At 50.1% G+C, this 13,352-nt stretch overlaps 2 protein-coding genes and 1 long non-coding RNA gene across 4 annotated transcripts; 2 read left to right on the top strand and 1 right to left on the bottom strand.

The window, feature by feature from the left end:
• On the top strand, positions 5,143-6,225 carry LOC8085516 (antifreeze protein Maxi). The gene has a single exon (XM_002468497.2). It carries the CDS (start codon positions 5,186-5,188, stop codon positions 6,029-6,031), a length of 846 nt encoding a protein of 281 aa, XP_002468542.2. The 5' UTR covers positions 5,143-5,185; the 3' UTR covers positions 6,032-6,225.
• LOC8085515 lies at positions 6,449-10,252 on the bottom strand. Of its 2 annotated transcripts, none has more exons than XM_002465845.2 (5): positions 9,939-10,252; positions 7,684-8,382; positions 7,416-7,604; positions 7,219-7,341; positions 6,449-6,860 (listed from the first exon to the last, which is right to left on the bottom strand). In XM_002465845.2, exons 1-5 carry the CDS (start codon positions 9,996-9,998, stop codon positions 6,753-6,755), a joined length of 1,179 nt encoding a protein of 392 aa, XP_002465890.1. In that variant the 5' UTR covers positions 9,999-10,252; the 3' UTR covers positions 6,449-6,752. The 2 variants fall into 2 exon arrangements, with proteins under 2 accessions (XP_002465890.1, XP_021307485.1); XM_021451810.1 differs by lacking the exon at positions 9,939-10,252 and adding an exon at positions 9,087-9,731.
• Positions 8,288-9,665, top strand: LOC110431950. Its single transcript, XR_002449416.1, has 2 exons — positions 8,288-8,410; positions 8,880-9,665. It is a non-coding gene; the product is annotated as an uncharacterized LOC110431950 (long non-coding RNA).

The raw sequence follows: 13,352 nt of genomic DNA, 5'->3' as shown, positions 1-13,352 counted from the left end.
TGTGTTCTCCAAATCTCCAATGCTTTTTTACACCTTGCAACATGTCCTGAAACCGGATCGATTTGCATTGCTCACAGAGACCCTGTGCGTGTGAATCGATTAACAAACAACATCACAGTATGGACGCTACTGGTTGGTCAACCCTCTGGAACAGACGCACAATCTCTGTTGGGAGCCACACTGCCACAGCAGCAATGAACGAACCTACAGCTGAGCTCCGATAAGTCCATGCGACCATGCAGGAAATGTTGGACGATGACAAAGAGGGCGACGTGTACTCCGTCTAGTCATCCAGGCCCGGTCTATTCGTCCGGCCTCGAGGCGCCCACCACTAACGGCCACTTCCGGGGACCGGCTGCGCTGCGCAGCTGTTGTCCAACCAGCAACCCAGCACGAGTCCCCTATGTACGCCGTGTCCGCCCCGTTTTTTGTTGTTGCCTTTCCCCCGCGTTTCTTCCCGTTTTCACCCGGTCCGGGGGCACACGGGGTCGGAAGGTGACACCGCCCGTGGAGGAGGATCCAGAGACAGCAGCTTGACCCAGCCAAACCTAGACACCCGCAGCGTGTGCGCCGTCGATCTGGGACACGCCGTCTCGTCCCCTGCAGCTGCAGAGCTAGCGTGCGTTCCGGGGACGAATGGAGGGAGGTCTTCGGTGAAACTGATGAAGGCCGGCGAACGAGGCGTGTACGCACTGGTATACCTGAACCAATCTGTCTGAAGAAAGGATTGAAATCTTCTGATGAGGAGCGCTGAACCAGTCAGTCCGGGCGAGGCCGCGAGAGTACTAGCATTCTAGCAAGACTGTTGCTGTTGCTGCGAAGTGGGGTGATGTGCAGTAGTACTAGCAAGACCACGACTTCTTTGTCTGTGAGAATTTGTCCTAGCCCCTGTGCGCTGCGGGAAAATGATTTTGGAAGAATGTAAGGTAATCTATGGATCTGATTATTTAATAATTCTGAAAACGACAGGACCAGCTTCCACTGATCCTACGTGATGCGAGATAACGCATATACTACAGTGGCTGATCAGCCTCGACCTTTTTGATCCTCTCCTTCCTCCAGTGATGATGAACAAGGGATAAGAATGTGTCTGTTCTGTTCAAGCAGATACGCTCCGGCCAGGACGTGGCGTCCAGCTAGTGATGTCGACGGGGGTTGGCCGGGCAACGTCTCGTACAACTACGAGGCGTGCCGGAGGAAGAGGAGGTAGATAGCGCGTCGTCGTCGTGGTAAAGACAGGGACCGGCAATACTCGGTAAGCCGGCTCCGATTTGGCTACAAAGATCTCCGGGTTTGAGTTCTTTGACAGCCACCACTACCACCACCATCTGTTGTTCATGTTTTGTTTATGAGCTAGGAACGGCTGTGGGTAAGTGGAAGATGGATTCGGGGATCACGATCCTCAAGTGGTTGGATCGAAGCGACCGCCGACGGTGACTTGCATTACCACCGTGCCGACGAAGGATCGATGAACCTACAAATACGGCAGTGTTCTAGTTAAAGAGGTCTTGCTAGTTTTACTGGATGTAATTTTCAGCATATTGGTAACTCGATGTATTAAAAGAACATTTTTTTACACAGCCCATGAACAAGTACCACAAGTTATAGAGGTATCGCTGGTTTGAAAAGGCACGACTGAAAATACTGTTCGCTGATTTATTATAAGAGAAAAAACTGTTGACTGTACAAGCGAACGGAGTCTAAATTTTAACAACTGAGGGCTGAGTTGATTAGATACTGAAATCTAAGCTATATATAATATTGGTGCTCAACTCATTAAAAAAAAGTACACAAGGTATCATACCAGTTCTAGGCTTGTACCTAGCAGCTCTGCATGTGAATGGCCTTCAGCTTCAGCAGGTGCAGGTGGCCTAATCTGCACAGTAGAGACCAGATTCTCGGTACTCGATGGCATCACATCCCCTGGCCTTGTGTTAGGTAAAGTCCTAATGATCCACATGTCCAAAGTCATGGCTCGTGGCATTTCCTTCTCGCATTTCCCCTCCCCGCTCCTGTCGTTTTCGTCACAGCCGTTGGAAAGCAGAACAGCCATGCCATAAATAAACAGTATATATACACGCGTACGATTTCAAACCTTGGTAAGCAACCAAATAAATCCAAGGGAGATGTGAGTACGTACGTGACCACGACGCGAGGCGAGAGCCATATGATTTCGCCGACAAATCGTTGCATCACACCTCAGGCGCGCTGGAGTGGCCCTGCGTGTGCGATGGGTGTTGAGCGATCGCCTCAATGGCCGACTGCCGGCATCTAACGAACCCATGGCTTTGGCTCTTTTTCAGGCAGCAACGGTTTTCCGTCTGGGGATGGACGGTCCACGTTCTTCTGGACCGATCGGTGGTTAAACGGGTCCAGCGTGCAGATGTTGGCGCCGACTGTGTTCCGTTCCGTCAATGCAAGAAAGAAGAAGTCCACGGTCGAGGAGGCGCTGCAGAACTTTGCTTGGGTTAGGCATATTCAGGGGCCGACAACTTTGCAGCTGCTTGTCGAGTTTGCACAACTTTGCGACGTTCTGGAACAGGTGCAGCTTTCCTCCGAGCCAGACACCTTCGTCTGGAGATTCTCTGGTGATGGAGCGTACTCGGCAGCTTCCGCTTATGGGGCGATGTTCCTGGGTTCCGCAGCATTGCTGGGGGCCAAAGAGATTTGGAAGACAGCCGCGCCGCCGCGGGTACGCTTCTTCTTCTGGTTAACAATGCATGGAAGGTGTTGGACTGGGGACCGCAGGTTTAGGCATGGTTTGCAGGATTCCAATGCCTGTGTTTCTTGTGATCAAGCGCCCGAGACAATGGACCACATTTTGCTTGGTTGCGTTTTCAGTCGCCAGGTGTGGTCCATCTGCTTGGCGAGAGTTCACCTGCAGGACTTCGTTACCGTGGTAGAGGACCAGGCCATGTTGTGGTGGCTCACGAACAGGAAGCGTATCCCGAAAGCTCTGCGTCGGGGGTTCAACTCGCTGTTCTTCCTCGTTGGCTGGTCGCTGTGGAAGGAGCGTAATGCCCGCACCTTCGACCGTGGGAACTTGTCCGTGCTGTCGCTGGTGGACTCCATCTTCGAGGAAGCCGGCGGCTGGATTGCGGCTGGGAACAGGCGGTTGGGGGCGCTGCTCGTTCAGCCGTGAGCCGCGTGCGTCTTTGCGGTGCTGCTAGCTTGTGCGTTGTGCTGTTTTTCGGTTTGCTCAGTGCCTCGTGAGCTCTTGTGTGCTTCTTTGGGTAACCTTGTAGTTACCTGTTACTTGTAACTTTCTGAACTTTCCACTTAGTGAAAAACGCGCTATTGCGTGGTCTCAAAAAAAAAAAAAATCGTTGCATCACGGCCAGTGCCTGACTTGCTTGCAGCGTTTACGTTTTGCCTGCCTGGTGATCCGCAGCAGTGTCATTTTCCCAGTCAAACGAACGGAATGGCGCCAACCGAACAACAAAGACGGGAAAGCTCTTGGGCCTCCACCGTCGCCCTCAGCGTTTAGTGTTTTATTACTATTATTACCATTGATTGATGACAAGCGACAATATATGCATAAATCAGGGTAGACCCATCATCTCTGTTCTGTTCTCCATTGCCGGCCTGATCATTCATCATTCTCCTTGGGAGACGGCAACACGAACCTGCGATAAGATACTGCACACTACACTACCCATGTATGGTTCCCTTGCAGTCTCCAGCTGCAATCCTGCAGAGATGATAATGTATACAAGAAACTGAGGAAAGAAGAGGTTGCTTGCAAGCTGGTCAAAGACAAGTGCGCCGGGAGAAGTGACCTGTTGTTACGTGTCTGTTGACTGCTTGCGTTGCGTGCCGCAGCTCAAGTGCAAGTGATAATAAGATACTAGCAGCATATTAACCCACTGCCAACTGACAGTACTAGCATATGGATCAGCATACTTTATTATCAGTTATCAGGCCAACGCAATGCAATCATCTGTGTCACGTACATGCACAGGACGCCGAAGACCAAGCCAAAGCGAGCGTTAATTCGTCGCTGACGTACATGCCTGGCCCTGCACTGCAGCTAGAAAGGAAAGGAAAGCTGTTCAGTAGTGCAAGTACGGCGTGTTGCCACTGACCTGCAGTTGAATACACAGAGTACTTGGGCGTTGTGTACCAAGTACGTAGCGTGTGAGCGTTAGGTATCGGAAAGAAATGTTGTATCCGTCGACCTTTCTGGGAGGGTCGCTTGCCCGGCCGCTCTACGCAACCGAGTTTCACGGTGACCGGGCGGTGCATTTTCAGAGCTTTCGTGGCTCCGGAAGGAAGGAAGGAAGAACGCCAACCTCGATTCAGTCTCATTGCTGGCAGGAAGAGCTGCAAGCCTGAACGCTGACACTTTGCCAACTCGCATGTTCCCGAGCGATTGGTTTCTTGTGGCCGAAATCATTTGATCTAGGACTGGGTATGGATGGATCGGACACTTGGGGTCACACGTCGTGTTCGTACGTGGACTGGCCCGTTCATGGTGCCTGCAGTTAGCAAAACGCTTTCCTCAACGTCCCTCTCTGCAGTCTGCACCGAACGAAGCTCCGGCTTATGGCTCATCATCTGTTTGTTTTCAGGAGCAAGAGTGAGCAGATCGTTTGTGATTTCCTTCGGCTTCTTGTTCTTGTCCTTGCGTGGTTTTTTTCGGAGTAGAGAGCCCAAGATGAATTCTGCTAGCTCAGGAGCCCAACAGCACCACGGCAAGGAATGAAGCCCACGGGATCACGACAAGCATGCGGGCCTGGGACCATGTCTCCACGCTTCCAGAGCTCTGTAGTTGTAGGCTGGAGTAGGCCTGTAGCCGCCGGTCCACCAACGCCGTCCAGTGGAGTGGAGGGACGGAGTGGACCGACCCCCACGCTGCTTCCAAACAAATTTCGATGGGCTGCAATGCAACCTGCAATTCTGCCGAGAGTTTGGCTCCGTCGGCTGGTGGCCTCCCCGCGCCGCCGCGCCGTGCCAAACCACACGCCCACACGGCATATGCCGCGGGGGATCGATCACCCACGGTGCGTCCGGCATATCTGCCACGAATTCTCCGCGCCGCGGGCCGTCCCAACCGAACGCGCGATCGCGGCCGCATCCACGTCACGCCTTGTGTCATCCAAATCCACTGTCCAACCCGGTTCGTCCCGTGTCCTTTCCCTTTTCTTTTTCCCCCACCCCCCCGCGGGCTCGCGCTACCCTTTCCATGCCCACCCGCACCCGTCTCGCCGCCTCCTATGGCCTGCGCCTCCCCACGCGGGCCGCCGGCAGCATGCCTCTGGCCGAGCACGAGCTCGCGGCGGCGGCGGCCACCTCCGCGCTCGGCGTAGCGCTCGGGGCGCGCCTGCTCGTCGCCCTCTCCCGCTCCCGCGCGCTCAAGCCGCTGGCGGCCGCCACGTCCGCCGCCGCCGCCGCGCTCCGGACGCCGCGGGCGCTCGCCACCGCCTCCTCTCCGGTCGCCGCCATCCTCGCCGCGTCCAAGGCCGCCTCCAAGTCGTACAAGGCGGCCCGCACGCTCGGCCCCGCCGCGGGCCTCCTCCCCAAGCTCCCTGACTCCAAGCGCCTTAAGGCCGCCTTCGCCGCAGCCTCGCTCCTCCGCCTCGCTGCCGCCGCGCCGGCATCCCTCCACGCCGCGTCGCCTGCGGGCGTCGCCGTGCTCGCCGTCCTCAAGTCTGGCTACAAGCTGTCCAAGAACACGTCTAAGATCGTCGAGGGCTTCCTCGGCCTCCAGGTGCACAAGGGGTTCAGGAACGGGGTCGACGCGCTCGGGGTGGTCGTCAAGGTCGCCGTCATCGTCTCTGAGGTTGCTGTCTGGGTCGGGGGCCGGTTCTGGGGTTATGGACGCGCTCGCTGCGTCAGGTTCCTCGGCTTCACTAGACCCAGTAGCTTAGTCCTGCTTGGGTGTAGCAAATCTGAACCCCAAGTTGTACTATTCGATCCGATTATAGCTGAGATGGATGTTGAGGGGTGGGAATTGAAGGAGCGAGGGGCCTCAGAATTGCTCTCCCTTGCTGTGCCAGTGTCCCAGGTGACAACATTAATGAGTATATGAGTTAGGCTTAGCACATAGTAACTGTTTTGTACATTTGCTTCTATATCAGATACATATGTAGAGGTGGTTTTTGATCCTGTGCGTGCAAATTCTTGTATGTCAGGCAAGTGTGGGTGAACAAACTGTACAGCAATTTAAGGATCCAACTATTCATTGATAAAATCTTGTTTGTCAGTGTAAATTGTGACACAGAATTTTGACTCTTGTTTTCTACATTGCCTTTCAGTCGGAATTCTAATTCTGTAGAATGTTGGTTTGAGCTCTGTTAGGGGCACAGGCTAAAAGGCAGTTAGGTAACCCTCCAATATATTAAGTTTACTAATTACTATGCTCTGTTACCATGTTATTTTGGTTACTCTGATGTATCATTGCTATTTGCTGTCCTTGGAATTCTCTGAGCAGACCAAATCTAGAGACTTCAGCAAAGAAATATTTAAGAGATCCTCGGAACTTTTATTTCCCTCTATAAATGGCATAGTTATATACACAAATCACTGTTCTGGAGGCTAACTACCACATTCACTTATGACAATGGTAAACAGACAGCAGATTGACACATACATTAAATCTACATTAGTTGAACTAAGTTCTTGACCTGCAATTGATCTTCTAATGCTGTAAGTTTATTTTAATGGAGATGAGAAAAAAAAAAACTGTGCTCGATGTTGCACTGCTTGAAATAAGACACTGGGTCTTAGTTTGAGTGGTTGAGACTTGAGAATCATATCCATGATTCAATGGTGCATTTATACTTGTAGTTGTAGGAATTTAATCCACTCAGTTGCGCAAGAATGTCAGATGTGTCCAGCATCTCTTCTTTCATATGGTCCTGAAAAAGGTAAGAGTTCTTGTTAACTATGCATAGAAATATGCCAGGTTTTCGTTTAAAAACAATGAGAATACATAAGAAGAATCATGTTTTCCTGGGACAGAGACTTAAAATCATGGCCTCGTGTCCTCAACCACTGCAATCTTGTGCTCAGTCACTAGTGTACATGGGTGTCCAGTACATATCCTAGCTTAATATTTGTTAGAATGGATAAATAGAAAGTTGAAACAAATGTTATGTATTTCTCAATTTGTCTCTGTGGTGCATCAAGTTACATTTACCCTTAACATTTACTATAGCCATTTCTTCTAGTTATACTAGACTGTTTGACAAGGCTGTAACATAATTGAAAACTTACAGTTTGTTCATAATGTTCATGACCCTGGGAGCCTGATTGTGCTGCTTCACAGAGTTCATCATTCTTTGCAAACCTTCCACGGACACGGGGCCTGCTATCTGCCAAGGTTTTTCTACAAGCGTACTGCATTTTGATGTGTGTCAGCACAGCTGAATTGGTATTCACAAGTATTTCTCTATTGAAATGCTCAATGGTACCTTTATTTTTTTGCTGAAATTTCTCTCGTTCCGTTTCTTTATATACCTATGGATCTTTTCCTTTCTCTCTTCAGGTGACAAGCGGACAACCTTGAATGTGGAGTCTTCCAATCCTGATAGTTCTGTTGGAGGTAATGTTGCTGGGTTCCCATTGCATCCGTTTATGAGGTGCTGATTATTTCCTCCTACCTGTTTAGTTAATATAATAGTTACTTGACCTGTGCTTTTATTTGGCATCATTGTGGTGTACATAGGTTCTGAATGTTACCTGCATCTCTGCATTAGTATTAAATGTCCCTTGCATGGAATCTGTGTCGTTGTATGCTGTGGTCAGTCCTTCACCTTCCATCATCTTCTGATACTCGCCAATCATCACCATACTATTGCTGCTGGCACTATTGAAGAATCCCTGTTGTGATGCTTCTGCATTGCAGCCTGGAAGAATTGCTCCACTTTGCTGATACATGGCTCCTTCCAGACCCATGAACCCTCCAGCTAACGCTGCTGTGAAGCACTCATCATAGTCTGAATTGAGTGGAATCAAGGCAGATGCACTGCTGCTCATTTGCATCGGAGGCACCTGTTCAGCTATGGTCTCTGGAAGTCCCATCTGGTTGAATTGCCCTATGCCAGTCTCATCGGTGGCAGTTGGATAGTATGCTACTTCTGAAAGGCTGTCGATCTGCGGAAGGAGCTCGGTGTCAAGGCCATGGTGTTGCTCTTCCTCAAGGAGGGCCGTGAGAGTGGTGTCGAAGGATGGCAATGGGGAGTAGGCTGTGGCACCAGCAGCTGGAGCATCGTCATTGTAGCTGCAGATGGGAGGGGTGGTTGTGGTAGACGAAGAAACGTCGTCATCAGTGGCAGGAAATGGACCGGAGGTGGTAGTCGCCGCAGCAAAGAGGTCATTACCAAGGCCGCCATCATAGAAGTCAAGAATATGAGCAGCTATGGGGCTTGAAATTTCCTCCTGTAAATTTCAGAGTGGGACAAAATATGTGAGTCGTCCTTTTGTTGAATGAGTGTTATTCTAATAATCAAATCAGAAAAAATGCAGGTCATAAATTTTGAAGGCAAATCAATACTTTTTGTATGTCTCCGACTGAATTACATCTTATAGGAAGTCCTATGCATCACTACCTTTTGTTGCAAAGAACAGCTTTTTTTTCAGTGCAGTTACTTCTATGCAATTTGAGAGAGGATCAAAAGCTCTAGATATGCAATTACGTGTGATTTTGATTCTACGTACTATCTTTCATTGAACCAAACTTCTCAAAATAAGATCATCTATGTGATTCACAATAAATTATAAAGACATAGGTGGCAGAAAAAGAAAACATCTTTTATTCTCTTGTAAAGCCGAAGGCACAAATGTGAAAGAAGCCATGATATTAATGTTATGCTTAATTTCAACGTTGTTGTGCTAGCTTTGATAGATGTCTAATAACTATTGAATTACATGTGCAGGCAAGTACCAGTTGTTCTTGGAAATGACTTCTTGTCATTTTAATTACAACCTCATGAGCATGCATTGATGTATAGACAGGATGCAAGAAATACGGCGGCAAAAAGATCTCAAGAAGGAAATGAAATTGCTTGGCTGGGTTTCAGAACATCATCACAAACCTAGGAAGAACCGAGCAAAAAAATGTGTTAGATCAGAGAAGCAATTACTGTGATGCAATCATCGGGAAGCATGGCGGGCACCAAGGATCTTCAATGCATGAAGATGATCTGATTGGTGCGCAGCGTAGCTTTTGGGCTAAACTTTCTCCAATATATAACAGTGATCCTTGAGAAGAGATGAAATGGTTCTACTTGTTGTGGCTATAATGGGAGAACGGGCATGTGCGAGCATGATAGGCTATAACGAAAGAGAGGGGACCGAAAATAAGCCTGTTTGGCCATGCAGATGCACATGACTTTTTTTCCAAAATGACATCACCAAGGAAGTCAGGACCCTGAAGTTTCTCTGCTACGATTGCGGTCGGGAGAGATACGGGATAAAACCAAAGACAGAACCAAGAAGTCAGCGAACATAAATTAATTGGATATCCTATAAATGCTGCTGCATGGTGTAATGCAAGGATGCTATTTTTGCGCAGATTGCTTATTCCTGGAAAGAAGTCTCCATGACGGTCACTCCTGGAACCTGATAGGCCAGATCATGCGACCGCATTGACGGAGTGTTTTAGCCCGTATATGAAACATATTTCCTTTATTATTTGCATCATGGCAATCTCCTTTTAGTCATTTGACAGTACAGAACATTGTGTTTTACTGAATATATGAAATATATTTATATCATGCCTGCCTTAGTCCTGCTAATGAAAAAGATCTTGACAAGCTGAAAATTATTATAAGCATGGTACGAGGAAACGGTGCATCATCATTCGGTGTCTTTATTATATATCTTGACTACGAGGAATGAGTAGCACACACTGCATGAGCTCACAATAATTCAAGAGCAAACAACACTAATACATCAAGGGTTAGATAGGCAGACATCAAGGTTGGGAGACTTACGATGCACAAGCCATCTGGCATGGTCATGACGGCTGCATCCTCCTCGAACAGCATCATCATTATTTGTATGAGCAGCCTGGGAAGTTGCCGATATATATGCACGGCGCCGGTGTTGGTTACACAGTATGGGAGGGAGATATCGGGTATCAGTACACTATATCTATGGACTGATCAATGGATCGGAGGAGAGGGAAGGTGATCAATGGAGGAGAGGGATGGTGATGTCGAAGCTAGCTGCGCAAGCGAGAGAGAGGAGCGAGGAAGAAAGGTCAAAGGGAAGTTGATCCCTAGGCTGGCCTAACCATGGCGAATGCAGGAGCTCGATACTTATAGGGAGGGAGAACGGCAGTGCCGAGCAACTGCATGGGCGTCCTTTTGCTATCTTTGGGTGTTACCGTTTGGTGTGATGAACCGACAAATAACAACCTGATTGAAGCTTGGTTAGAGCACAATGCACAAACCGCTGGACAGGGAGAGAATGACTGAATGGGGGAGTTTTTGGCGTTTACTCCAGAGTACATACATATATGCTGATATGCATGGGTGACTACGTAAGTAGCTAGCTAGATATGACTGTTGGATTAGTGCAGCTGATTACTGTCGTGATTACCTAGCTATCCTGGGAAGACAAAGACAACCTCGTTGTAATGAAGTCGACAAGGGGATTGGAATCTGGTCGGGCGGTCGATCAGCTTTGGGTCATCTCATGTCTGTCAGCCTGTATTGTGCCTAGCTATCCATCTATCTATCTCTGCAGTGCCTGCCTCGACACATATATCTTCATCCTCAAGGATGAGCCGCCACCGGCCGATATGATACTGCTCCACTTGAAGCCGTCAGGGCATGCAGCTGCTAGATAGCCAGAGGATCGTACGACGGTAACATGCTACCAATCTAGTACCATATATGAGAGCCTTTAGCTAGCTATAGGCATATATATAGGTACTAGCCCTTTAATTATTTCTTCTGCATCAGTTTGTTGCCATGGAGATATATAGATCAGCTAGAGAAGGAAGCGGCCGGATCCCAACATATCGATCGGCACCCAAGCTTTTGCGTGACAGATTCCGATCTTCCGACGAGACCGCCGATTTCAACAGTGGAGGTCTTCTTCGAGCGAAACCCGGCCCGATCCTCCCGTCTCCACCAGGTGGTCCGATCGGACCAATCTCCGTCGTTCACGGAAACTCCTCTGCCGTGCGTGCGCTCTGCAACGCCGCACCGTAGTACCCGTCCTGCCACCGCTGGTCGACACGTGTGGCGCGCAGTGCATGCTAGCTAGATCATATCCTGCGACAACGAGAGCTACCATTTTGACGTTCGAACCATTGCTGCGGCGTTAAGTAAAAGGCAGAGTAAGAGTAACACGGCTACCATTTTCTTATTAGGTAACGGAACAAAGTTCCAGCCCTCTACCATTTCCCAAGAGTAACACGGCTATACTGTGTCGACACGTTTACATACATAGCCACAGCCATTTTTAAACTTTTGTTTTTCCTTCTTCCATGTAGAGGATGAGGAATGAAGGAAGGAAGAGAAATTTGGAGAACAATGTCAATGTGGTGCGTGGTTGCCGAAATTACCATATGGAAAGCTGGAAAACGACCGGCGGTATAGCTGAAAAAAGAAAGCAATCATGCGCGCAGAGACAGCAGATGCAAAGGCTCGTACGCCTGAAGTACCAGGGGGGGACTATTTGGGAGAGGGACAGGGGCGGGAATCGGAGGTGGAGACGAGAGCCAGCAGCCAGCCGGGTACGGGAATGAAGCGTGAGGCACACGAGGTGGAGGAACCGAATGCCCTTGCCCATCCATCAGTCCCGGAGAAAGGAAGCCCCAAAGGCCAAAGGGGGCCACGTACGGTTTAGCGTTTAGGGCACCACACCGCCACCATTGCGCTGCGCTGCTGCAGGCTGCGGAGAATCTGTCGATCCCCCGTCCCATGGTGTCGTGTGGTGTGGTAGCTAGCTAGCTAGGCCTGCACTGCACAGGAGCCGGCCAGGAGACACTGCAGCCTGCAGGGGATCGGAGGAAGGCTCGCTAGGCCAAATCCCAGCGTACTAGCATACTCCACTAGCGTGCACGGTCCCGCGGGCCGCAAGTAGCGCTCCGGCGGGGCGGCGGCGCGAGCGAAACGCGAACAGGGAAAGTGGCGGCCGGCCTGCGCGGCAGCTCGATCCGCGACGCGCTACGGGTGTCCCCGCTTTGGTGGTACACGGCGCGACCGGCGATTCCGTCGCGCGCGTGGCCGCCTCGCTCGCTCCCAGGCTTCCTCCCGGTCCCGGCCCCGCCCGCGTACGTTTTGCTTTGACCGTCACGGGTGGGATTCCGGCCGGGGTACCACGTACGACTACGACGTACGTACGTACGTACTTCTACTACACTCGACTAGAGTACTTGAGGTGATGCATGGTAGCTAGGGGTACTGCTAGCGCTAGCTCTCTGGGCCATGGGGCGGCAGGCCACCGGATCGGCGCGCTCTGGATGGTGCCGATGATCCGGCGGACATATTCCGATCGCGGCGACGGGACGGAGGATCCGGCCGTCTCCGCGGCCGGGGCTCCGCTAGTGGATAGTAGCAGCGCAGGCGTCCGTAGAGAGTCAGAGACGGGGGCATCGACACGTTGCCCGTTCGGGAAAGCATTACGCTTCGCTCCCATATACGTACGATTGTGCCAGGGCCAGGGCTACTGCGACCGCTGACAAGAAGACATCCTGCACATGAATATGCTTTTAGTAGTAGCATCGTTGGTCTAAAATATGACGGTTGATAAGACAAGCCAACGGGTTGGTTGTTGCCTTCATTCGTCTTGTACTTACCATATATGTTCATCTTATTACTGATAGCTGGATCATCAAAATATTGGCACTGAAGAGAGGCCTCACAAATGTTAATAAGAGGTGGTGAGGATCACACGTTATCAAGGAGGCAGTTTAAAAAAAAAAAAAAAACAAAAGGAGGCCTCTCTGAAAAAGAAAGGGAGGTATCGCTGTTCTACTGGTGCCTAAACTTAGGGCCGTTGGAACTTAGCGGGTTGACTGTACCTTGGTAGTCCCAGCATGTGGGCTGGTTTCAGGCTGCCACGCAAATTAAAAGAGGTCCTCAAGCCCAGCCCGGTAAGAAGACACCCCGAAGAAAGAGGCCCACGAGAGCAAGCAAATTACCACCTCTTTCTCATCAGCTCCTCACCAGTTCAACCAGTTCAATTTCCTGTTCGTTTTTTTTTTAAAAAAAAGGTTCAATTTTCTGTTTCTCAAAAAAAAAAAAAAATCAATTTTCTTCTCAGCAGTTGGCGTGGAGCCATGGGTCAGGTCTCTGGTGTAATTTTCCCCTGGAAAAAAGGTTACCTTCGTTACTACCCCACCTCATGTGTTACTTGACCCTTCGTCAGGCTCAGCCATGGCAATGCCCGCC

This window comes from Sorghum bicolor, chromosome 1, assembly GCF_000003195.3.
Source record: "Sorghum bicolor cultivar BTx623 chromosome 1, Sorghum_bicolor_NCBIv3, whole genome shotgun sequence".
NCBI classification, from domain to species: Eukaryota; Viridiplantae; Streptophyta; class Magnoliopsida; order Poales; family Poaceae; genus Sorghum; species Sorghum bicolor.
This window is presented reverse-complemented; position numbering and strand designations above follow the sequence as displayed.

Coding starts and splice junctions, on each gene's coding strand:
- LOC8085516 (XM_002468497.2), top strand. CDS start 5,186: ATGCCCACCCGCACCCGTCTCGCCGCCTCCTATGGCCTGCGCCTCCCC.
- LOC8085515 (XM_002465845.2), bottom strand. CDS start 9,998: ATGATGATGCTGTTCGAGGAGGATGCAGCCGTCATGACCATGCCAGAT. Junction 8,383..9,938: donor TGCCAGATGGCTTGTGCATC/GTAAGTCTCCCA, acceptor TGAAATTTACAG/GAGGAAATTTCAAGCCCCAT. Junction 7,605..7,683: donor ATACTAATGCAGAGATGCAG/GTAACATTCAGA, acceptor TTAACTAAACAG/GTAGGAGGAAATAATCAGCA.